Below are 26,005 nucleotides of genomic sequence, written 5' to 3' on the forward strand. Positions count from 1 at the left end.
CATGCACGTGAACGTCAAAAGTCACCATCTGCTGTCTTTGTTCAGATATTATCCCCCTTGTTTTACTGTTGTTATTTTGAGATAGGTCTTTTATTAACCTGGAACTCACTGAGTAGGATGGACTGGGTGACTAGTGAGTTTCATAGATCCTCATATCTCTGCTTCACTAGGGCTGGGATTACAAGTTCACACCATGGCAACCAGCTTTTTTTCATGAATTTCACAGATCAAGCTTGGGTCCTCATGCTTGTAACACATGCATTTTACCGATACAGACATCACTCTAATCCCTACAGTTTTCCATTTATCCCATTTATCCATTTAATAAATTATTGAGCTGTCAGCAAAGCACCATTCTTAACACTCAGGACATATCAAAACATGTGTAAAACCATGCTATCATAGCATTTACAGTCTATCAACTGATGAAAATCAAATGCAAACTCGGAGGCTTAGGATGTATGTTGGGGGTAGAGCTTGTTTCAGCATTCTCAAGGTTCTGGGTTAAATCTCTAACCAAATATTAAAAGAGGAATAAATTATGTTTCCCACTCCTACCTAATTTTTACCAGAATTCTGAGATATTTCAGTCAATATTTAAGTTCTTAGACTGCAAATCTGTTTGATGAGAAAGAACAAAGCATTATCCAAATCTTTTCTAGTTTCTAAAACTGTTGACTACTCCAAAATGCATCCTATACAAATATGACTACAGCATATCCCTACTACGGGGAAACCCAGAATCCAGAATAAGCATATAAAATGAACAAGATTTGTTGGGTGCAAAGGTATTGTTATGTAATATATTCTAAGTAATCCAGAGGTACAAAGGACAGAGATCATCCTCAATTCTGCTATGAGAAGAGGGATGCTGGTCTGATATAATACTTCATGACTGTAATCTTGCAAGTTGAGAAACAGAGGCAGGTAAAATCATGAGTTTTAGGTCCAAGCTATATAGGAAAGTTAATCCAATCTGGGTCATGTGGCAATCCAATCAGAAAAGAGATAAATTGACAAAAAGAAGGGAAGAAAGGAAGAAGGAAGAGGGGGAGGAGGATGAGAAAAGGAAGGAAAAATGAAAAGGATTCTGGGCAAAATATATGTTTATTTAACAACTTAAAAGTTTATCAAAATCTTAACAGAGAATATTTTAGTTGCTGTTAACCTAATTTCCAAGCGTTGCAGATTGACAGTGATACTTTAGTTCTATTAGCCTTAACTTGGCAAACCATGGTCTCATAGTTTCATGCACTTCAGAGTAATTAGTTGATTTTTTAATAACTATATTCTAGTGTGATATGACAGTCAAACTCATGACAGGGTTGTTGGGAAATTCAAGCACACCCAGATAATACGCTGACTAAAGTGGGAAATGACAAAATAGTAAACTCATAATTGCATTCCCATGAAAAACTGAAGCAACTATGGAAGGGCCCCAAGAGGATGAAAACTGGGGTTCAGAAAGGGCAAGTGAAAAAAAAAAACAAATTAACAACCAACAAGGATTTAGTAGGGTCATCAGAGTGCCTGAGGTTGCCAAGTCACCAAGACTTTTGTTCCTGATTGTTTGCTTACTGTCTTAGTTTTTTTTTTTTTTTTTTTTTTTTTTTGCTGTGGTGAAACATCGTGGCCAAAAGCAAGATAAGGGGAAAAGGGGGTGTTTTAGCTTAGACTTCCCGGTAACACTCCATCACTGAGGGAAGATAGGGCAAGACTTCAAGCAGGGCAGGAACCTGGAGGCAGGAGCTGATGCAGAGACCATGGAGGAGTGCTACTTGCAGGCTTGCTCCCTATGGCTTGCTCAGCTTGTTTTCTTATAGAAAGAACCCAGGACCACCAGCCCAGGCAGGGATAGCACCACTACAATGGGTGGAATGTTATGAAGGCATATCTCAATTGAGGCTTCTTCCTTTCAGATTTTTCAGAACTCTGGCTTTTGCTAAGTTGACATAAAACTAGCCAGTATAATTACCAAGAAAAAATGGTGAACTTAAATTAATTACTCCTTTTTTTCCCTGAGGTGTTTTGTTTGGCGCTAGTGAGGATGAAGCATGAACAAACAACTCTAAAATCCCAGATATCTGTGGCAAAACCGGCCGATTGACTGCTGAGCCTTGTGAGGGGGCAAAATCTTGCAGCAGATGGTTTTTTTTTTTAATAAATATGACTCACATAGCAACTAAAATCTAGCTGCATCTGTCTCTATTTTGGAAACCAATGAAAGAGAAAATTTTATCAAAGTCTTTTAGCTAATACTTCCACTGGGTTACTTTTTGGAGTTGTTATAATTCTTCCAAGTGAGGGTGTTGAGATGTAAATAAATAAATGCATATTCAGGAGCACTTTTGTGGCTGAGTTAATGTTTACATTTCTCTTTTGATAGCGTGTAGAGTTATCTTCCTGTGCTGAAGACTAGAATGTAGGGATGGAGGTTCTATATAGGCACCAATTTGAGTTCTTCATTTTTAATGAGTTGTGTAAGTATTGTCCAGCAGTAGGGCCTTGCCATCAGTTTGTTGACAGCAAGCTATAGCTTTGGAAACAACCTGGGCTTTTTGGAGATTCTCATGAGATCTCTTTGGCCAACAGCTTAATTAGATGTAACCCAATCTTGTTACTAGAAGCTTAATTTGGTGACAAGAGATGGCCAGTTGGGACTAGGTCTCCACAATTATTTGGTAATTTCATTTAACTCATCTTAATATATGTATATTTGTTAGGAAGCTTCAACTGTATCTGGTTTCCATACTAATCCCTCAATGGCACTTACTTTTAACTGTCTCTCCCTGCATTCCCTCCCTGGTCCTACTCACCCGTCCCATCCCCACTTGATCCTCTCTCCACCAATTAATGCATCCATCATCTATAGCTATCTATAATATTTCCCTTGCATAGGGAGACCTATCTGTAATTCCTGGTCCTTTACTAAATACATAACCTCTGTGGTTCTTCAGATTGCAGTTGATTATCATTGACTTAAAAACTAACATCCACATGTAAGTGAATACATATTGTAGACGTAAGTCACAAAACAATCCCACACCAGTTTGGAATTATGATTAATAAAAGGGCTATTTATTTAAGGGGAAAACTTAAGGTTCACTATCCTAGACAACAGCCCTCTGCATGACCAGGAACAGAGCCTAGTAGCTGGAAGCAGAGCCAGAAGCAAGAGAGAGAGAGCAGGACTACTGCTGCGTTTTAAAGCAAAAGAGACCATGCCCAATGGCTACTGAACAGTTTAAAAGGCACTAAATGTCCTTAGCTACATACTAGTCAGAATGGTTAAAGCCATGAAGGTAACTGAAATCAAATTTTGGAGAGGAAAAGGGAACTCTCATTCCCATTGATATGACTGTAAACGGGTGCAGCCACCCTGGGAATCAGTGTGGAGAATCATCCAAAAGCCAAAAATAAACCAACCATATGACCTAACTATATCACTCTTTGATATATGCCTGGAGAATTTGACATCCTACTCTTCAAATACTTGCTCAGTCATGCTCATTGATGCTCTAGCCACAACATCTAGGGGATGGAAACAACCTAAATGTCCTTCAACTGAAAAAAAAAAAGGATAATGAAAATGTGGTACATAAACACAGTGTAATAGTATTCAGCTGTAAATAAAAATAAACTCATGAAATTTGCTGGTAAATGAATGGAACTAGAAAAGACCATATTGAGTGAGGTTAACCTAGACCCAGACCCAGAAAAAGAACTGTCACATAATCTCTTTTATTTGTGAACTGTACTTCTAAATTTATAAATCTGAGTGAGTATGTAACATGGAGCAATCACAGAAAATACAAAGTAAAAAGGAACCATAGGGGACGGTGGAAGGAGTTCTAAACATGGGGTTCATAGGATAGAGGTTCTCTGAAGTAGGAAACAAGAAACATGTGTGTGGGTGTGTCTATCTGGGGAGGGGAATACAGCAAAGAAGGAATAAGGAGGGAAAAACACTAAAGAAAAAGCCATAAAGAAGCATCATTTTGTTTTCTTAAAATGTAATGTGTGTGCACAAGCATGCACACGATATAAGTATATGTACACACACAAATGTACTTAATGAAGTTACACCACTGGAAGTGATAACGCCCTCCCCATGTACCATAGACTTTCTTTTTTTTCATGATTTATTTTTTTATATTTAATACCATAGACTTTCTAAACAAAACCCCCAAAGCCAGGCCTGGCAAGTCTCTCTTTGAGTAGTCATTAGAGGAGTTCAAGAACCTCCCCAAGTAATACAGGCAACTGTTTGCCTTGGTTGCCTTCTAAAACTTTAAAGTAAGTCCCTACTGCTAAAGACACCACACACTTCAGATAAAAAATTTGTAAGAATTGAGCTAGAAATTACCTAGACAAACCTCCTCCCTTAGCACAAGGTCTCAGTATCAGAAGGTGCTACACAAGTTGCCACGTTAGAAAAGCAGCAAATAGTCCTACCCAACTGTAAAGCCTTCAAAGCACAGCAATGATCCACAGTGCAAGCTCTACCCAAGGGTACAATAGTGGCACTATAAACTCACAGGATTACCAACAGTTGTCTATTAGACTTAAGGACTACTCAGTAGGAGGGATTCGTGCGTGCTATTGCAAATCTAGCCAACTAACCATGGCTGGTGTGTTCATGGTCCCCAGAGGTAAGACTACTACTGTTGCCAGTTCCTAAACCAGTATAATTCCTAACTGCTTTTAAATACCCATTCTTGTACTCAGAGATAAATGGAATTCTTACACCTCAGTTTTTATAAAAAAGATAAGCTCCTTTTGGTGGCAGACAGAGACCATTACTAAAATCCATAAATGGACAGGGCCGAGTGACACCCCAACAACATAGTCCTCACATCTAAGTTGCAGAGAAGGGAGTGGGAAGATTATCAGAGCCAGAGGACAAAGATGTACACTGTCAAATAGTGTTTTGTTTTGTTTCTGTGAAATGGAAGCTGAACCTAAGAAATCTTAACAATATGAATGCCTAAGATCTGCAAAATGACAACACCAGTTGACACTCCAATGGGCATAGGGGAAATTTCACAAGGCCACACCCATACATGACTAACTATAGGTAAATAATGATTGCTAAGAGAGGAAGAATTAATTTTTTTATGGATCCTTTACAGGTTAGGCAGTACCAAATTACAAAGTGGTCATCCTTAAACATATATCAGAAATACTAAATAAATTCAGTAGGATATATATATATATATATATGTGTGTGTGTGTGTGTGTGTGTGTATGTGTGTGCGTATGTGTGTGCATGTGTGTGTATTAGGATAACATATATATGTATAATGTGTGTGAAATAACAATATATATGATATAATAATGACCAAAGAAGACGAGGTCATATATTTGAGAGGGGTGAAATGGGCATGGGAGGATTTGGATTGGAGAGAGGGTTGCTAGAAATGATGCAAATACAGAACCTGGGTCTAAAATGCTCAAAATTAATTGATTAAACAAATAAATGTAAAGAAAGAAAAACTACATGGAGATTTCATTTTACCCTGGTCAGAATTTCCATCTTTAGGAATACAAATGACAACAAATATCAGTATGCCATGTGGGAAGTCAAATACTTACACATTGTTAGTGAGAGTGCCAACTAGTAAAACCACTTTGAAATTCAGTATGTAGGTTTCTCAAAACACTAGAAATAGTACCACCATATGACCAAGTGAAATGACTTCTGGGCATGTAGCCAATATTTTATCTCCTACTACAGACACACACACAGACACACACACACACACACACACACACACACACACACACATCCATCTTTACTGAAGCTTTATTCACAGAAACTCAAAGCTGGGAATTGGCCCAGATGTCCATCAATTGACTTATGAATTAGAAAAGTGTGGCACACAGACACAATATAGTATTACTCAGTGATAAAAGAAAAGGAAGCAATGAAATTTGCAGGTTAATGGACGAAACTGAAAAATATGCAGAGAGTTAAAGCAGAACCAGAGAAAAGCACCATATATTCTCTTTCATATGTGGATCCTAGATTCAAAATTTTGTTTTGTGTACTTGACTTGTGAGTAAGTGGACACCAGGAAACTAGAAAGGGGCAATTGTGGTAGGTGTGTTAAGGGAGCAGAGACAGTAGATTATAGATAAGAAAAAGTAGAAGTGGATTTCTCTAGGTGGAAGGCTTAACCCAGCAGGAGCACTGGAGTAGGAGGGGAATTAGTAAGAGTGTGTGTGTGGGGGGGAACCTATTCCAAAGGGAGACGGTATGAAAAGTTATTTGAAGCCTACTATATCACATACAGCTAAAACAAATTAATTGTAGAAATTGCAGAGTATCCAATATGTAAAATGCAGGCAGGGAGAGGGAAAATATTAGAGGTTAAAGAATTAAACAGAGATGGGGGCCCAGTGATTATGAGGGAGAGGAGTAGTGAGTGGCTAAACCAATACAAAGGGATGCATGAAAAAGCCTTATGGAAGTCATGCGTTTGTACGTTAATTCCAAAATACCATAAAATGGAGTTAGAATGGATATACTGTGCATGGTGGGGGGTGGTGACAACGTTTGCTCCAGAAGATACAGATTATTAAGTCAAAATCACAGTGCCAAGCATAGGTTTCCTTCCTATGAGTTATAGGTTTCTTTGAAGTGAAAAGAAATAGCACAGGCATAAATTTATGCATGTGTGTGACACGTTCTCCTAACTACACATGCATGCATCCTAGAAGTTTCACTCCTTTTGTCACAGGTCCTGATTTACAGCAAAGAATATGATACCACGAGCCGGGCGGCGGTGGCGCACGCCTTAATCCCAGCACTCCAGAGGCAGAGGCAGGCGGATCTCTGTGAGTTCGAGACCAAGCCTGGTCGACAAGAGCTAGTTCCAGGACAGGCTCCAAAGCTACAGAGAAACCCTGTCTCGAAAAACCAAAAACAAAAACCAAAAAAAAAAAAAAAAAAAAAAAAGATATGATACCACGAAAAGTATGCTCAGTTCTTTATTGATGTATGCAACAGTACACTAACAAGACAGCAACAGTTCAGCCAGAGCTATATGAGATCTGGACTGTCCTCAACACTTTTCAAAACCAAACAAACCATCTTTATTTTTTAAAAAAAAAAAACACACACACACACACGTTTTAAAATTAGACACTGAAAGCAATGAGCTATTTCCCCTTCCTTTTAAAGCTGACTCCACTGTTGTGAGTTTTAACAGATGGAACGGAGCATTAGGAACATTCCATAGACAGAAGCCTTTAACAACTTGATGTTTTAGTATTCAAGTTACTAACAGAAAACCTTAAATATGCTCCTCAGTGCTTCTTCAATGAAACATAACCCTAGAGTCTAAGTGCTATGGTGCTCGATCCTTAGGCATGTATAGATATTCATGTTGGGACAGTTTGTATGAAAACTGCTCCAGTCTTATGAAAAAAATCACACTATTTTGAAACATTATAGTCTATCAAATAATTACACATGAGTCAAAGAATACTGATCAAACTGAAAATGCATTTGGAAATGAGAGACAGAAATAGTTGAGAAATTATTGACTGAATTTTTACTTTAATTTTAACAAGTCACTTGCTTTTGGGTTCCCTTATGCTTAAGTGGAAAACTGCTCAAGTCTGATTTTTGGAGTTCTTCTCCAAAGTTTTAGGTGAGAATCAATGGTGTTGGCTTTGATTCTCTATGCAGATGGCCATTAGACAGAAAAATACAATTCTGCTGAAATTTCAATATTCTTTAGGAATCAAAAATTGTGTAAGACTGTAATAAAGTGGATAGCTATAGAATAACTTAACCTATAAAATCAAGGACTGACATTAGCCATATCATTCTCATTAGCTCAAACAGTTGCTTTTATACATGAGATTTGTTCCAGTAAATCTTGGAATGACTGTTTATTCCAAGCAAAGATTAGCTATATAATTTGCTAATTAGAAAAATTGCAATAACACTATTACAAATAAGGTATTAGAATATTATTGGTGACTGTTTATTCCAAGAAAAGGTTAGCTATATAAATTTGCTAATTAGAAAAATGCAATAACACTATTACAAATAAGGTATTGGAATATTATTGGCTTAAAATTAAAAACTAACATTTTTGTTATTTTTAAAATTTGGATATTATATTCCTTATCTTTTTGGTTGATTGCATTGTCATCCTAGTTGTCAAAGCTTGTCTTCATACTGGGAGGTAGTAATTTTAACATATTTTAAATTACAGAAGATACAAGATGAAATAGATATACCAGCCAACATCTGTGGAATATTTATTTCCCAGCAGGAAGTGAGATTCATTGAAATTCAAAATAAATTATAATAGAAGATTAAGCTTATATCTCTTCAAAAAATATTAGTAACAGGATTGATAAAGAAAAATGGGAATACATTGGATTCCCCACTGGTTCCATAGATAACTGGGGGAACAAAATTTTCAATGGTGTTTGCAGTATCTTCTTGTGTAGTGGAAATATTGAAGGTTATATAGTCATGATCACATAAAGCTGATAAGACATTAGGTGGGTTCTTCAGATTATCCAAAAGGAGGTCACCAGAATCTTGAAGATCTTCTCCAAAATTACATATTGATGTCCCATCTAAAAGTAAAAGCTCGGATTTTTCCACGCCTTGTTCCACATGTTTGTCTGTGGAAAGAGAGTGTTTTGTTACATGTGACATAGGAGGAGAAGATTTAAAACAAAGTGTAATTCAATTTCACATGAGGCACACAAAATTATACTGTGTCTTTTTAATGTTTGGCCATGGGTTTTGTCTTAAAGTCGGTTACATATTAATACACTCTCCCTGAAGATACTAAAGTCAATAACAGAGATTTTTCACATAATCTTATTTAAATTAACCTATGAAATAAGAAAAACAGTTTACACAAGCACATATTAGGACTTCCAAATGATAAATGGCTTGCAAGAATGTCATATGGATGGTCAGTTGTTAGCCTGGGTGTAGACATACATTTTCTGATGGTTCTACAAATACTCTTTTGTACCTTTTTCCCGACTGGCTTCAAGCAGACTTCTTTCTCCTTCGTTATTCATGAGACTTAGACTCTGCATACAAAGAGAAAACACTAGAGTCCTTATCAATACACCATTTTTTTTTTTTTACTGATCAAGTTAAATAACTGAGGTAAAACCTTTCCCTCGAGGCTGTGACTGTATAGCGTGTTTTGCAAATGTGAGACTATAGTTCCAGTTCTCTGCACCCAAAGAAGCTTATTTCTTGATAAATTAACAAAGGTTAAAAAAAGTACATTTCCATTTATCTTGTTTTCTAAAAGTATAGCTTTCTTTTCTAATTGCTTTTAGACAGAAAAAAAACAATTCTAGAGCCAACTATACCATCTAAGTCTATTTTACAGTTAACTTGAACTAGTATCTACTAATATTTATTGGACAGGTGAAAAGCAAGCACAGTACACACTGTTTTCCAACATGCATGTTTAACTATTAGTAATGAGACGCACCAAATGTGCCTACTACACCTGACAAAAAGGAAATAATACTTCTTTCAAGTCATTTCCTGTCTAACAATATAACAAGAATGAATTACAACAAGATCTAGCCCCATTACTGATCAATGATAAAAGAATAATGGTTGCAACTATATAGTTTCCCGAATTGGAGAAATCATTCTGAGAGAATAGGGCTTTAGTTTTGTCTTAAAACAACAACAGCAATAAGATCTTACTAAGCTATGACAAAGACCTGTAAATATTCTTTTAAAGACTTTGTCTAGGAAGAATTGTGTTTTCTTACTATTTGAAGGCAAGCAAGGAAGATTTTCAAAAATTTATTTTATTATTTTACACATTTTAATTAATATATAATTATACCACTTACTTCCCTCCTAGTCCCTCCAGCTTCCACTCCTCAACTCCTTCCATGCACACACAGCTCCACTTAGCAAGAAGATTTTTGCTTGTTTGTTAGAAGTTTCTCTGTGTAGTCCCTGGCCTGTCCAGGAACTCACTCTGTAGACCAGACTGGCCTTGACTCACAGAGAGGCTTCTTCCTCTACCTTCCAAGTGCTCAGATTAGAAGTATGCACCACCACACCTGACTTAAGATAATTTTCAACAGCTGGCTTTCCCATTTCTTTGTATTTCTCTTTTAATTTCTAGTAGGAACTATACTCATTTTACAACCCAATTAATTCCAGTCAAAATAGGATTTTTATGATAAAACTCTTGGGTAATATATAATAGTAACAATAGTAATTTAGTATTCAGATATTTAGTCATGTCAGAGACTAAAAATGCAGATTTTTCCTTTTTGAAAACATTTTACCTGTAATTATAAAGTTATGGCATAAGAGAAAGGGGGTGGCATTCAATAGAAATTGTTCTTAAAAAATTGGTAAAAGATGGATGGCTGAAGGTGCTACTAGTGCTATGTCAGTCTTCCTAACTCAGTCCTGCCCCTCCGCATTGCTGACGTGTCTCTCAATAAATCTAATTAATTCATTTATTAAATTAAATTAATGGGACAATATATATATATATATGTAACTTGAAAAGATTATGTTAAGCAAAATAATCTAATCCCAAAAACCAGATGCATGTGATCTTTCTCTTATGTAGATCCTACTCTCTGTTAAATATACGTATCATAATAGAAGTAAATATTGGGTAAACAAGGGGGTTAAGAAACTAGAAAGGGGCCCACTCAGGAATGAAAACAGTGGCTTTAAGGGATCAGTATGGTGAAGACAACAGAACAATGTATAAGAGGAATACTAGGGGTAAACGGGGTATCAGCAATAAAAAGAGATGGAGAGAATCAAAAAGGAATAGGGACAGACATGGATCTTACTTGGTTTCTGCTATGTTATCCACATCGAGTAAATTTTCAGGTTTGTTTGTCATCAGAGACAGGAAACTCATCACAGGATGGCTGAAAAGAATGAATTCCTCTTAATGTAATGACATATTATAAATAAACATCTAAACATAATGTTTATTTATTATAAATAAACATCAACACAATGTTTATTTATTATAGATAAACATCAAACATAATGTTTATTTATTATAGATAACTCAAACATAATGTTTATTTATTATAGATAAACATATAAACATAATGTTTATTTATTATAAATAAACACCTAAAACATAATGTTTATTTATTATAATAAACACCTAAACATAATGGTTTATTTAGTTATAATAAACACCTAAACATAATGTTTTATTTATTATAATAACACCCTAAACATAATGTTTATTTATTATAAATAAACACCTAACATAATGTTTATTTATTATAAATAAACACCTAAACATAATGTTTATTTAGTATAAATAAACACCTAAACATGTTTATTTATTTATAATAGACACCTAAACATAATGTTTATTTATTATAAATACACACCTAAACATAATGTTTTATTTAGTTATAAATAAACAGATAAACATGTTTATTTATTATAAACCATCTGACTATTCATGGAAAAGGGAGATTTTGTACAGCAATGAAAAATACTGTGAAAAGAGGGAAATTTTGAATACGTACAAAGCACTATAAACAAAACATCATAATTTTATATACTATGGGAATTTCAATTTTAAATTTTTAAGCTATGCGAGAAAGGAAACATCATGTAAAGACAAAATTGTGATGTTGTTATAAGGGAAAACATAATGATTTGAGAACCAGGAAAATATAGATATATTAAATTAGAAAAGCCAAGGTAAAAGCACAAGTATTCCTGAATCCAAGGCCTGATCTTATCAGTCCTAATTTTCACATGCATTCTGCTTTTTGAGCAATCAATATAAATGAAAGAAAGTCACAAATCTGAGGTGATGAGCTTACCTCACTGAAATCATCAAAGTCAAAGTCCACTGTCTTCTCAGATAATAATGAATTTAGCTCTAGCATGTCCTCTTCTGCATGATGCATATGCGCTTTATCACTTCAAGAAACAGAGAGAGGGAGCAAAGGTTGAGGCAAACCATGATATTCTTAGTTCAAAGAAACAACCTTAGAGAAATCCAGCAGACAATAAATTGAAAAGATTATGCTGGGTTCTCAACTAAGAAACCGTAAACCAATATTGCACTTTTCAGTTACCAGCTTTTCTGAGAAATATTTGTATTTCTATAAATTATTATTATCAAGATTGCTATTCAACTTGACTTTAAGAGGCTATTAAGTACTTGTAGGCCAATATCCTAGGAAGTCTTTGATTTTCCCTGTATCTTTCTTAATCTAGTAGGTCTTGGGCTCAGCTCTGATGGCCAAGTCCATCAATGTTAAAACAACTTAAAACAATCAACACCGTTATTGTCACGGTTAGTTCTGGTTCTGGTGAGACTCAGTGCCCTAAAAGATAATTTTATTGTCTAGAGTTGTTACTTTATGCACATGTCTAAGAGTCTACACTGAAGTTTGGTATCAAACTGAGGAAGCTCTCTTGGGGTGTGTATGTCAAGAGGATATTTATGTAACAGGTCTACCAAGGACTAAATGTGACCTCTGTTCCTCTGAGATTGGTCAATAAATGAGAACCAGTAATGAAGCAGCATAATAGAAACATACGATGTTAACACGTGCAAATAGACAATCGTAAGCACTGCTGATGAAGGTGAAACAGGCAGACATTCTCAGGACAGAGATGTGCTGACAATGGTGCCTTTGGGGCTCCAATTTCGTAGTATTTTTGCTGAAGCATGCACAACCTTCAAGTTTCAGGAAATGAAGCCATTTCTCCTTTTTTTCTTATAGTTCTGTTGCAAGGAGGAAGTTTTCACTCAAATTTAAGAGCTAATATTGGGTACAGAATTGAGTATTTTACAATAACAATATTGGGTGTTCGTTTTCATTCCAGAAGAGAAACACTAAATGCATTATCAGAGTGTATCTGTAATACATGAGAAGCAATGATAATGTCAGGAATTGAGGTACCTCAGGGAAATGGTTCTTTAATCACATCTTGCTTCTCTTAGCATACTATTAAACACTTTTTCAAAACCATGTAAATGTACATCTAGATTAAAGATGGAAGACATTGAATACCTGTTAATTATATTGTTACACAGAATGTCTGATGTATCTTCCATCAAAACTGAATCCTGAGAAGAAAGCACTGATTCCAAATTAATATCCTCAGGTTCCTGTTCAAAGGATTCGTCGGTTATTTTTCTGTGAAAACGGTATGGGTCAAATCTAAATGAATGGTCAGTGCATCTTCATTCACACTATATCAGGAGCTGGCCACTTTAGGCTCTTTCTGAAAGACAGTGCAGAAAAATATTAACTCAACATGATTCAAGAGTTCAAATCACATGAGTTATAATCTATCTATATTACATAAACAGATTTTCAACACTCAGATCAAAGAATTTATATAGTGCAAATATGCTCTCCTTTAATTTCATTTATAAAATGTATGAGACAATGCTCAACATACTGACAGTTCAAGTGGTATTTGGCAATAAAAAAAAAATAACTAAACTGGTAATCCTAAATGAAGCATAATGAACCTTGGAAATATGCTAAGAGAAATAAACCAAACACAAAAGATTACTTGTGCTGGGTTGTGGTGGCCCATGGCCTTAATTCCAGCACTAGAAGGCAGAGACAGGCAGATCTCTTTGAGTTCAAGGCCAGACTAGTCTACAGAGTGAGTTCCAGGACGGCCTCTAAGCTACAGGAAATCCTGTCCTTAAAAAACCAAAAAAAGTACTTGTGCAATACTATGATATGAAGCATCCAAAATAGTCCAGTTTAAATTTAGAAACACAAAATAAGTCTTTTAAATGGGATTGAAAATTATATTGAGGAATGAAAATACTCTCATAAAGAGATTATGATAGAGTATGAACAACCCAGTAATTCCACTATAAATAGCTGAAATATGAAATTTAAATGTAGAAATTTTATAACTTATACACACACATAACTTCAGTCTACTATGTTTTCAATTAACCAATCAGTAGATAAGTTAAGATTATATAAAGACAAATAGAATATTATTCTGAATAAATTCTAGCCACTACCCTCTGTCATTTCAATTTTAATTGAAAAAGAAGTATGGGAACTACTTTCTTGTCATTTAAAAAGGAAATATAAAGGTAAAACAAAATAATTCTTTGATTATCAGATAACAAGTTATATTTAAGCTTATATCAATGGAAAAAATTACAAAGTGCTACACTGCAAAGTAAAATTTCACTAATTAGTGTATGACTATAGCAGAGGTCAGTTTCATCAACAGGATTAATGATTTCTTTCCAGTAGATAATCATCCGATGGAGAAATGGATCACTGTTAACACTGTATGTTAATCACTGATAGCAGCCAGTGCTGTTAACCTCTTCTTCCAGAAGAGCTGGGTTCAATTCCCAGCACCATATGTTGGTTCACAAACAGTCTGTAACTACAGTTCTAGGCGATTCAAGCTTTCTTCTGTTATCACTGGGAACCAGGCACACAATTGGTGCACAGACATGCTGCGGGCAAATACCCATACACACAATTTTATAAAATTACTCATATAGAATAACCGATTTGGATTAGTAACCATATTTTTCCATATTTTATGAATTGCAATTAGAAAGCTCTCATAGATTTGAGGACCTACAAATTAACCTAAGAAGATAACTTATCAGCTCAACTGTCAGGTAAATTATATAGTTTATAGATATTTGAGAGCTTTCTAATGGCCTGTAAAGGCCATAAAGATAACACTACTTTTTTCTTTAGTAATGCTTTTCAGTATACTCTGGTTTTGAGATGTGCCTACTGTTAATAATACTTTACCCCATCTCCTGTTCATTTGGCAGACATGACACTCACATCCCAAAAGGCTTTAAGATACCTATCTTCCTTCCTTCCTTTCTTTTCTTCTTTCCTTCCTTTCTTTCTTTTAATCTATCTATCTATCTATCATCTATCTATCTATCTATCTATCTATCATCTATCTATTTATCTAATTTCTGTATAAAAATTTAATTCAGGAAACTATTGTTCTAAATTCCTTCTCTAAAAATATGACCTCATTATTTTGTCCTGTAACCAATTTCTTAGACACAGGTGATTTAGCACCTTGCTAATATCCTTTGTATTCCTAAGTCTAGGACACCTATGTTCACAGTATAATGACCTTTGCCTCAAGCATTTTATAACACATCAAAATAGTCTACCTCTTGGGTTTCTTTTTTGATATTGCCGTTAAGTATTTTATGATATCTGCCTCCAAAAAGGAGCTCACTAGAAGGGCTTTTCATTCCAATTCACCTTTGATAGACATTCTTTTATAACTCTTTTCTTCCTGTAAACAGACTTGTAATGCTCCATCTGGTCTTCCATTTATCTAAATAGGTATCTTTAAAATGTCTAAACAAGGTTAGACATGATGGAGCTTGGCTTTTAATCATAGTACTTAGAAGGAAGAAGCAGGCAGATTTCTATGAGTTCTAGGCAAGCCTGATGTTACACAGTGAATTCCAGGACAGTCAAGGCTACAAAGCTACAAGACTGTGTCAAAAGCAAACAAGCAACAAAAAAGTCTAAACAAATGTCTAAGCATTTCATATTTTAAATGTTTAAACAACTTAAGAATCTTCCCTCAAAAAGCAGTCTTAAAATAGCATACACAACCATCATAAATAATCTTATTAAAAATTGTTTTAAAATCTGAACCCTTTAACAAAGAACTCATAGAAAAGTACTATTTATTACATTTAATAAAAATTCCCCAAGTCATAGTAGCACCACATTTTGTAGGCAACGAAAAGGTGTCCTGATTGGACTTAAGGCCTGCTCAACAGTAAAGAAATCATGTCTGTACTGGAACTTAGCCAAGTGTTCCAGGGGGCTAAATGAGTCATGAATCTTAGAGAAAAACCTCATAAGCACGAGTTTATTGAGACAGCATAATTCCTAACCATATACTAAATACATAATACACAGAATGTGTATAGTGCTCATCCCCCATCAAAGAAACAACTCTTTGCAACAATAGGAGACCATTAAAAAAACCTCACAACTCATCGAAATGCAAAGAACAACTTATTGTGGGGTGTTTAGCCCCAGTGGATACATTTACAATACAACTCCTGCATCTATGGTTCAGGGAACATTGTGAAAGAGGGGGCAGAAAGACAGTAAGAGCCAGAAGACCAAGAAATATTCTGAGAGATTGTTTCTCCTAGAAATGACAGGGAAGCTATACTCATAATACCTCAACAATATGACTACCTAAAGAAGACATGAAAAGACCATCACCAATAGACTTGTTCACAAAGAAAAAGGAAATCTCACAGGCCCCAGATTAGACAACAGCCACCTAATTACTTTTGAGAGTGGGAAGATTAGTTTTCTCCAGGGATGAGCCCACTAGTTCATTATCCAACACTACGTTGTCAGACCTGAAACCATATACATACAAACAACACTAAACAGAGTCAGAGGGTTGTATTTGTATATTAATGTTTATAAACCATATATAACAAATCATTTGAGAATTATATAATATTAATGTTTAAATATATATATATCATATATATGAGAAAAAGAGGCCATGAATTTGAGAGTGAGAATGGGGAATGGGGAGGGGCTACAGGGAGAAAAGGGGAAAGGAGGAACAATACAATTATATTTAAATTTTTAGCATATATACAAACTCTAAAAACAGTTCAGTGGGTATTGGTGTATGTATGTGTATGCATGCATGCTTTCCTGTGCATATGAATTTAGTAGGTAGAGGCCAGTATAGGATGTTTTATCTGTCTCTGCCTTGATTTTTTTGGGGACAGATTCTTTCCATTCAACATGGACCTCACTATTCAGACTGTACTGGCTGTGGGTCAGTGGGTCTGCAAGACCTAGCCATTTCTGTCCTTCAGTACTAAGGTTCTAGAATTTTGTCGCTCTGTTCAGCTTTTCTGTGGGTGCTTAGACTTGCACAGCAATACTTTCACCCACTGAACCATCTCCCTAGTTCCTGAAAATCTTAACTTTGTTGCCCCGTTTTTTTAAAAAAAATGTGCTAGCTCTTGTTTATTACACTGTAAGATGTTCTGAATTATTTTTTTGTAGTGCTGAGTCACTCAACCTAGGGAATTCCATGTGCTAAGGATTACTTTACCAATGAGCTTTATCTTAACTCCTTTAACTTATCTCTTTTTTATAAATATATGTCTATCTATATATCTATATCCGTTGTGACTTGCTGTTTGCAATAATAGTATTTTGTTTGTTTACAAAGAGGAATAGGCATTTAAATGATTCAACTACTACTATATAGTAAATATATACAACTGAATAATAGATTGCTAATGTATCAACCAGCATAATGTTTCATTGCCAATATATTGCCTACAAATTTGCTTACCATCGTCCTTCACTTGTCTGGTCTACAGATGAAGTTAAGTTTTTGGATTCTTTCAACATGGTAAGACTCTGGTCAAGGAAGACTTTTATATTTGTCATCAATAAGTTCATAACCATCTTTTAAATCTCCATCTAAATAGAAAGATTAGAGAAAATGAATGTTGGCTATGCTCCTTTTATAACATCTAGTATTTCTTGGATCATAATATGAATGCAATTTTCCATTCAAACTATTTACACAATTATATAAAAAGTAACAGGAACTAGAATTAGAAAATGTACTAATAACAAATGTTTGCTTTAACTCATCCATCTGCCACCATTTTATGTTCAGCATCTTACAGCTTCTTTCTCTTGTCATCTGGAATATGAAAGAACTGATGATCCCTTCAGAATCTGAATCTCCAGATATGGGATGATAGTAACCTGCCAATGAGACCCACAAGCTTAATGTCTTAAGCTATATTAATGCTTGCAATGGTCAGCCGACTTTAGTCCATCCTTTGGACATAATGATTCCTGTTAGAAATTAGTGCTATAGGTTTTAGATCAAAGGTAAAGGACACTGTACATTGAAGGGAGAGGCCATTTGGAATTATATCCCTGTATGTTAGCCATCTTTCAAAAATGTTTAAATCTTTTAGTACATCATGTAATGTAAAATTAAAGCAAAAGAGTAAAAGCTCCTTGAGTTATACCTGATTCTAGAGCTGGGGAAGACAAAAGACAGATAGTGCCTGGGACATGTTACTATATTCAAAGTAAATATTAACTGTAACAATGTCGGGATATATTTATTAATGGATCTATTTTAGTAAAGATTAAAATCCTTCAGATAAATTATGAATATATGATTATATACGGAAATTAACGAATATAATCAGGAAAAAGAAAATATTCTTTCTCAAATAGAATGCAAACTAAACATGAAGAATTATGTAACCATAAAAAAATCACAATGCACCACAATAGCAATAGTATTATAGATTCAATTAGAACCTTCAAGTAGAGGACTTGGGTACCACTGTCAGCCAATTCAGGTTAGGCAAGAGTGCAAGCTGAGACCTCCGTCCCTGTGGCAGAGCTTCACTCAGCCCTAGTTTTCCTATTTAATTAATATTCAGGCAATACAACATGACAGCTTGGTCCTCCACAACTCATATCTTGTATTCCTTCTACCCACTCATTGCTTTGTACACTTGCCTACTTCTTTTGCTTTCTCCTAAAGATAATAGCCTAGCTTTGTTACCATGGTCTGAAGGGCTCAACCTCCTGGGAAATGAGACTGTTACACATTATTGAGTGCATATTTATATTTTTTTTTTTACTTCATCTTTAACCCAAACTCCCATACCCTTCCTTTTTCATTCTTTTTATTCTATTGTTTCCTTTTCTGTACACTTTCCTCTCTTCTATTTCCTGAATAGCAACCTAATGCTAACTCTAGTCCCAGTGTGATTTCTTGCTTGTTTTCATTTCTACTCATATTCATAATACAATAACTATTACTTTACACAGTGCTTTAAGTATTCATTTGTTTCCTAAAATAATTGGTTTTTAAGAAGAAATGACTGAGTGTTTTGTAGTCAACAGGTATTCTAATTTCATAGTGGCTGTTGGTGTTTTGAATATGAATGGCTTCCATGGACTCATATGTTATGAATGCTCAACCCATAGAAGTGACACTACTAGGAGGTGTGGCCTTGTTGGAGGAAGTGTGTCACTGTGGAGGCAGGCTTTGAGGTCTTATCTGCTCAAGGTACATACAGTGTGGCAAACAGTTTTTCCTTCTGCTGCCTGTGAATCAAGATGTAAAACTCTCAGCTCCTTTTCTGGCACCAAGTCTGCCTGCATATTGGTATGTCCCACCATAATGATAATGGACTAAGTATTTGAAATTATAAGCTAGCCCCAATTAAATGGTTTTTCCTTTATAAGTGTTGGTCGTGGTCAGGGTGTCACTTCACAGCAATAAAACCCTAAGACAGTGGGTTTACTGCTTAATAATGATACTGTTTGCTTTTCTTAGCAGGTACTTTTGCCCTCTGGCGGCAATACTCTATCCATGAGCTATGGCTTGTTTAGTACTAAGCAAGAGAATAAAGGAGCCTTTGGAGAACACTTGGGGTTAGCGAACTCACCTTTTTCTCTTTTTTAGGACTGTATGATTTCCATTCATCAAATCCAAGATAAAATGGAGTACCTGAAAATAACAGACTACTGTAATTCTGACGCCGTTCTCGACATTTTGGGAAATCAACAACAACACAGGAAGGCTGTGAGAGGTCCTAGAATGGACTGCCAAAACTTGGCATACCCATTTGGTTTTCACATGTCTTTATATTGTACATAGTTTATATTTATGTACGCAGTACCATAAAATAACAATAATTCCCAGAAAATAAAAAAAGACTCCTAAAAACCAAAAAAACAAACAAACAAAAAAAAAAACAACTTGTACCTGTGTTAACAGCTGCTGTTGCTCACAGTGCTTCTTTTTTAGGTTTGTAATTTCCAGATATAGGTTTGAATAGTCCCTGAAACATAAAAAAGATGACTTAAATGAAGAAAGATATTAGTGTTCCTGAAAAACTTGAAAATATCCAAAAATATAATGAATTATCTGAACTAAGAGTATCCATTATGTTCTTCACAAAATCATATCTGCATTGTCCTAGTGGAATATTATTGACTTTTAATTTAAAGTCACCACCTTTACTAGTTCAGTATGTGGCACGGGTTTTAGAGCAATGAGTTTTTAGCGGTGGTGGTAATAACTTGGAGCATCGCACATTCTAGGAAATACTTCTACCACTAAGTTGCATCTCCAACTCCACACATTTGTATTTTTTAAGACTCAGATTAACTTGATATTTTGGACTTCAGGGATAAATGGAATGACAGATGTCATGCTTAGATTTCTCACAGTCCTACCTTAATGCTTTTCTAGACTCAAGCAAACAAAGAAATAAATTCCTTATTAATTAACTTCAACCGCTGGAAGAGAAAAACATTCTACAGAAGTATATGAGAACAAGTAAATCTTCAGGTTAGGAGTTTTACACCAAACTATCGCATTTAAGACTTCTATTAAATAATATAAGAGACATATGCTACAGATTGCATTTATAATACTGAATTAGTTTTTATATACAATTTTCATTGAATTTTGTGTTTTAAGAATAAACAGCAATATAGCAAAATTTTAATAAGTTGAAAGTGCTTACAGGTATGCTCCCTCTGGTACTTTTCAATTATTAGAGAGGAACTGCTTGAAATGCACAATATTTGAACACGTCTAATTATCTGTTGATCTTTGACATTTTGACTAGGAAAAGCCAATCTATCTGGGAGCCTGCTGTGAGATTTTTGTCTCCTAGTAACATCAGAGGCTACTCCTATAAAGTCTCACCAACATGACTGCCCAAATAATGTCAGCATTATACAGACTAAATAGGATATATTTCAGAATATATGTATATGCATATAATGTATGCATGTAATAACAATAAAAAAGAGTGAGGATGGATATATGGGAGTGTTTGAAGAGAGGAAAGGGAAGGGAGACATGTAATTTAAATTATAATTTCAAGAATAAAAAATGGTAACACTAGTAAGAGGAGCAGATAAATAGGTCCAGTGATGGCTTTTTAGAATTACTTAGTTTTTCTTTCATTCAGCATATAGATTCTTACATCTTCAGTTTTTATTGTGGGCACCTAAATTCTTCCAGGAATTACTTCTAAATATGATATAAAATATAGAACTTCACAATGGGAAAATATCACAAATATTTGCTTAGAAAGAACTTCATAAGGCTACTTTTTCACTATTTAGGAGTAGTGTTTTGACTTGTTTGCATATAAACCAGCCAGAACTAACTGGAACATTATCACCCATATGATATATACATATGCAATGGTTAGCATTCAACAACAGACTGACATCCAAAATTAACATTGACTGGCCCATGTTCAATTTCAATGAAAATCTTGGTTTCTTTTCAATGTTGATGAAAAATGCTTCTATCTACTCCATTCCTACTTTCCTTTTTCTGTTTCTGTATATGAAAAGCTTAATTTGTTAAGTCAAAAAAGGATAAAATCATGAAATTTAAGGCTTATTTGCATGTTACAGAAAAATGTTCAAAAAATTCTATTTTAATTTGAATACTGGAAAAAGTAAAGATAGGATTAGAATAATAAAAATGGCAATCTTGTCAAAAGCAATATACAGATCTAATGCAATCCCCATCAAAATCACAACAAAATTCTTCACAGACCTTGAAAGTACAATACTCAACTTCATATGAAAAAAGAGAGTCCAGGATATCCAAAACAATCCAGCACAATAAAGGAACTGCCAGAGGCATCACCATCCCTGACTTCCAGCTCTATTATAGAGCTATAGCAATAAAAGCAGCTTAAAAACAGACATGTGGTCTCCCGTTAGATCTGTCCCACCATCTCAATGGGTAAATGCACTCCTCACGGTCCTGACTTCCTTGCTCATGATCTCCCTCCTTTTGCTCCTCATCGGGACCTTGGGATCTCAGTCCGGTGCTCGGAACAGGGGACCAAACCGGACTCTCTGAATGTGGCTGACGGTGGAGGAGGACTGAGAAACCAAGGACAACGGCAATGAATATGAACTCTACAGCATGGACGGGCTCACTGTGAGCCTTGTCAGTTTGGTTGCTCACCTTCCTGGACTTAGGGGGAGCTGGGAGGACCTTGGACTTAACATAGTGAAGGGAACCCTGATGGCTCTTTGTCTTGGAGAGGGGTGGAGTGGGGGTATGGGTGGAAGGGAGGGGAGGGAAGGGGGAGGAGATGGAAATCTTTAATAAAAAAATGAGAAAAAAAAAACAGACATGTGGCTCAATGGAATCTAAATGAAGACCCAGACATAAATCCACACACCTATGAATGCCTGATTTTTGACAAGGAAGCCAAAACTGTACAATGGGAAAAAATTGAAAGCATCTTCAACAAATGGTGCTGGCATAATTAAATGTCTACATGTAGAAGATTGCAAGGAGATCCATATCTATTGCCATGCTCAAAATCCAAAACCAAGTGTATCAAATAACTCAATATAAATCCAGTTACTCTGAACCTGATAGAAGAGAAAGTGGGAAGTAGTCTTGACTGCATTGGCACAGGAGACCACTTCCTAAATACATCAGCACCACAGACACTGAGAAAAACAACCAATAAACAGGACCTCTTGAAACTGAAAAGCTTCTATAAGGCAAACAAAATGGTAAATAAAATGAAACAAAAATGATAAATAAAACAGAATGGGAAAAGATCTTCACCAACCCCACATCTGAAAGAAAGCTGATCTCCAACACATATAAAGAACTGAAGAGACTAGACATCAAAATACCAAATAATCCAATTTAAAAATGGGGTGCAAATCTAAACAGAGAATTCTCAACAGAAGAATCTCAAATGGCTGAAAGATATTTAAGGAATTGCTCAACATCCTTAGCCACCAGGGAAATACAAATAAAAATGACTCTGAGATATCATCTTGCACTTATCAGAATGGCTAAGATTAAAAAAAAACACTTAGGACAGCTTATGTTGGAAGGGGTATGGAGTCAGGGGAACGCTCCTCCACTGCTTGTGGGAGTTCAAACTTGTACAACTACTTTGGAAATCAGTACGGTGATTTCTCAGAAAACTGGGAATCAATGTACCTCAAGACCCAGCATTACCAGTCTTGGGCATATACCCAAAGGACACTCAATCACACACAAGGACACCTGTTCAACTATGTTCATACATAGCTGCATCCAAAGAATGGATAAAGAAAATACAATACATTTACACAATGGAGTATTATTCAGCTGTAAAAAGCAATGACATCATGAAACTGGTAGGCAAATGGATGGAACTAGAAAAAAAAATCATCCTGAGTGAGGTAACACAATCCCAGAAACAAAAACCAAGTATTTACTTACTCATAAGTGGATATTTGATGTAAAGCAAAAGATAACCAGGATACAATCCATAGCACCAGAGAAACTAAGTAACAAGGAAGACCCTAAGAAGGACACATGGATTTCCCTGGGAAGGTAGATGAGATCTCCTGGGTAAACTGGGGTGGGAGGTAGATAAAAGGGAACTGGGGATGAGAACATGAGAGATTAGGATGGTCAAACTTGAGGAGGGACAGAGTAGGAGCAATGAAAAAGATATCTTGTTAGAAGGAGCCATTCTGGGGTTAGGGAAAAGTCTGGTGCTAGGGTAATTCCCAGGAATCCACAAGGATGACCCTAGCTAAGACTCCTAGTAATAGTAGAGAGGGTGTCTGAACTGACCGTCCTCTGTAATTAGGTTGGGGACTCCCCTAATTGTCATCATAGAGCCTTCATCCAGTAACTGATGGAACCAAATTCAGAGATCCATAGCCAAACACCAGGCTAAATTCTGGGAGTCCAGTCAAAAAAGAGGGAGGAGGGATTATATGATCAAGGGTAGTCAAGATCAAGTAGGACAAATCCACAGCGATCATATACTGGAGCTTATGGGAACTCACAAACTCTATACCTGTAGCTAGAGAGCCTGCATGGGACAGAGCTAGGCCCTCCACAAGTGGGTGACAATTGTGTAGCTTGATCTGTTTGAGGGGCTCCTGGAAATGGGACTAGGATCTATCCCTGATGCATGAACTGGCTCTTTGGAACCCATTACCTATGGTGGGATGCCTTGTTCACACTTGATACAGGGGGAGGGGCTTGGTCCTTCCTAAACTTCCTCCCCATGGGAGGCCTTCTTCTTTCTGAGGAGTGGATGGGGTGGTTTGGTGGGGGGGAGCGGATATGGGGGAGAAATGGTGGATGAGACGGAGGGGGAACTGTAGTTGGTAAGTAAAATGAATAAAAAAACATTTAAAATAATAAATAAGTAAAAAAGAAAATTAGGCCCTAAAAGTACAAAAACTTGATTCACTTAAAATCCCAATATGGAAAAGAAAAATAAATATCTTCAGTAAAAACTGAATATTGATGAATATTTGCTAAAACATGTCCACATATATCTCCTCTAAGATAAATAATGAATTACAGTATTTACTCAAATGTATTATTGTGTAAATATCTAGCTAGTTAAAATTTGCCTTACAATATTACTGCCTGGGTAAAAGTCTTACTGTTAGAGATATTTCATAGTGTCTCATGGACTCTGATTCTTTATAAAACACTGAAGATTATAAAGAATTTATTTGGTAGGCCAAACTAAGGGGGAAAAGACTGAAGGAAGAATCAGTAAATACACTGGGCATGTACATCAGAGTACTTAAATACACAATTTATATATTTAGCAACCTTTTATCATTTTCTTTCTCAGTTAAAATGGAAATTTCTATATACCTTAGTACTCACATTTCTGTTGTTGTCTTCTACCCTGGGAATTTTCCTTCTGACTTGTACAGTGGTATGCTAGGCAATCACAGTTATAGTTGAGCTACTAGCTCATCAATAGCAACTCAAGAATTAAATACTTTGATTTAGTGTTGTGTTTTAACTTAAAAGACATCACACTAAAAAGTTCCATATAAAATAAGAGTGGAGTTTCCCAACTTGGAAGTAATCAAACTTAAAACCCTGGAACCAGGCCCTAGAAAACAGATTAACACCCACTGTTTCATTTGTGAATATCTGGCATCCATGTCGCTCTGCGTGTTTCTAAGCTCTTGCATTTCAGTCAGAATTTTCTGAAATTCATCAGAGAAGAGGTTGGCATCGTCAATTTTTATTGTTGGCCCCTAAAGTGGGAACAGTACAGTCAGGCTGGTTAAAAATTTGGCAAACTATTAACTATCCATTATGAGCACTAATGAGAGAGAGAGAAAAAACATGACTAATGGAAAAAATTACATCCGCTTCTGCAAATGTACCTTGATTATAGTGCTACACTATGCATACTTCATGTTATAGTTACTACATACGTTATTATGCTTCCACGAATTTGAATGCTCCTGGAAGATTAGGAAACTGGAGAGGTGCCTTATCAGTCCATAATGCTGGCTGCTCTTCTGGATTATTCTGTAACTCAAGTCTCAGGGGATATGACACCCTCTTCTGGCTTCCGCAAAAACTACATGCTCACGGTAGTAGACTTTGAGGCAAAATACCCACACATATAAAAGTTAAGTAAGAAATGAAAATATTCAATTTCTGACTATACATCTTCTTGATCTCAAGAACAATACCTTACACATAGAATACTTTCAATAAACCCAGAATATACATATATATATATATATACACACATGTACTTGTATGTATTATATAATACACACATTACATACACAGACATCTATAACACCTTAACTCTGAGGGCTAGGAAGGGATCATAAGTTTGAGTCTGGACATGCTTCAGCCACCTCCACCAAAAGATAAAGAAAAGAAAAATGAAAACTATAGTTGCTTATGGCAGAATTTCTATCCCTAGCAAAATGATAATACCTTACAAAGACAGAAAAAATATAATTTATTAAGTACTGTAACATAACCAAATACAGTATATATCATTATATGTGACTTCAAGAATATATTACATTCTGTCATACATATATCTCAATTTGTTTAGAGTTGAACTCTGAACCTTTCCCTCCTTCTCCT

At 35.5% G+C, this 26,005-nt stretch overlaps 1 protein-coding gene across 1 annotated transcript in view; it reads right to left on the bottom strand.

The window, feature by feature from the left end:
- Positions 1–8,350: 8,350 nt before the first annotated feature.
- Positions 8,351–26,005, bottom strand: part of LOC119804275 (heat shock factor protein 3-like) — a 54,970-nt gene continuing 37,315 nt past the window's right edge. Inside the window, 12 exon segments of the mRNA XM_038315744.1 lie at positions 8,351–8,652; positions 9,015–9,075; positions 11,848–11,947; positions 13,051–13,174; positions 13,177–13,260; positions 16,953–16,970; positions 17,385–17,448; positions 17,450–17,502; positions 18,620–18,642; positions 19,512–19,573; positions 19,832–19,907; positions 25,022–25,146. Of these exon segments, the coding sequence (XP_038171672.1) occupies positions 8,351–8,652; positions 9,015–9,075; positions 11,848–11,947; positions 13,051–13,174; positions 13,177–13,260; positions 16,953–16,970; positions 17,385–17,448; positions 17,450–17,502; positions 18,620–18,642; positions 19,512–19,573; positions 19,832–19,907; positions 25,022–25,146 (1,092 nt within the window).

The sequence above is a fragment of the Arvicola amphibius genome, chromosome X (assembly GCF_903992535.2).
Source record: "Arvicola amphibius chromosome X, mArvAmp1.2, whole genome shotgun sequence".
Lineage (NCBI taxonomy): Eukaryota > Metazoa > Chordata > Mammalia > Rodentia > Cricetidae > Arvicola > Arvicola amphibius.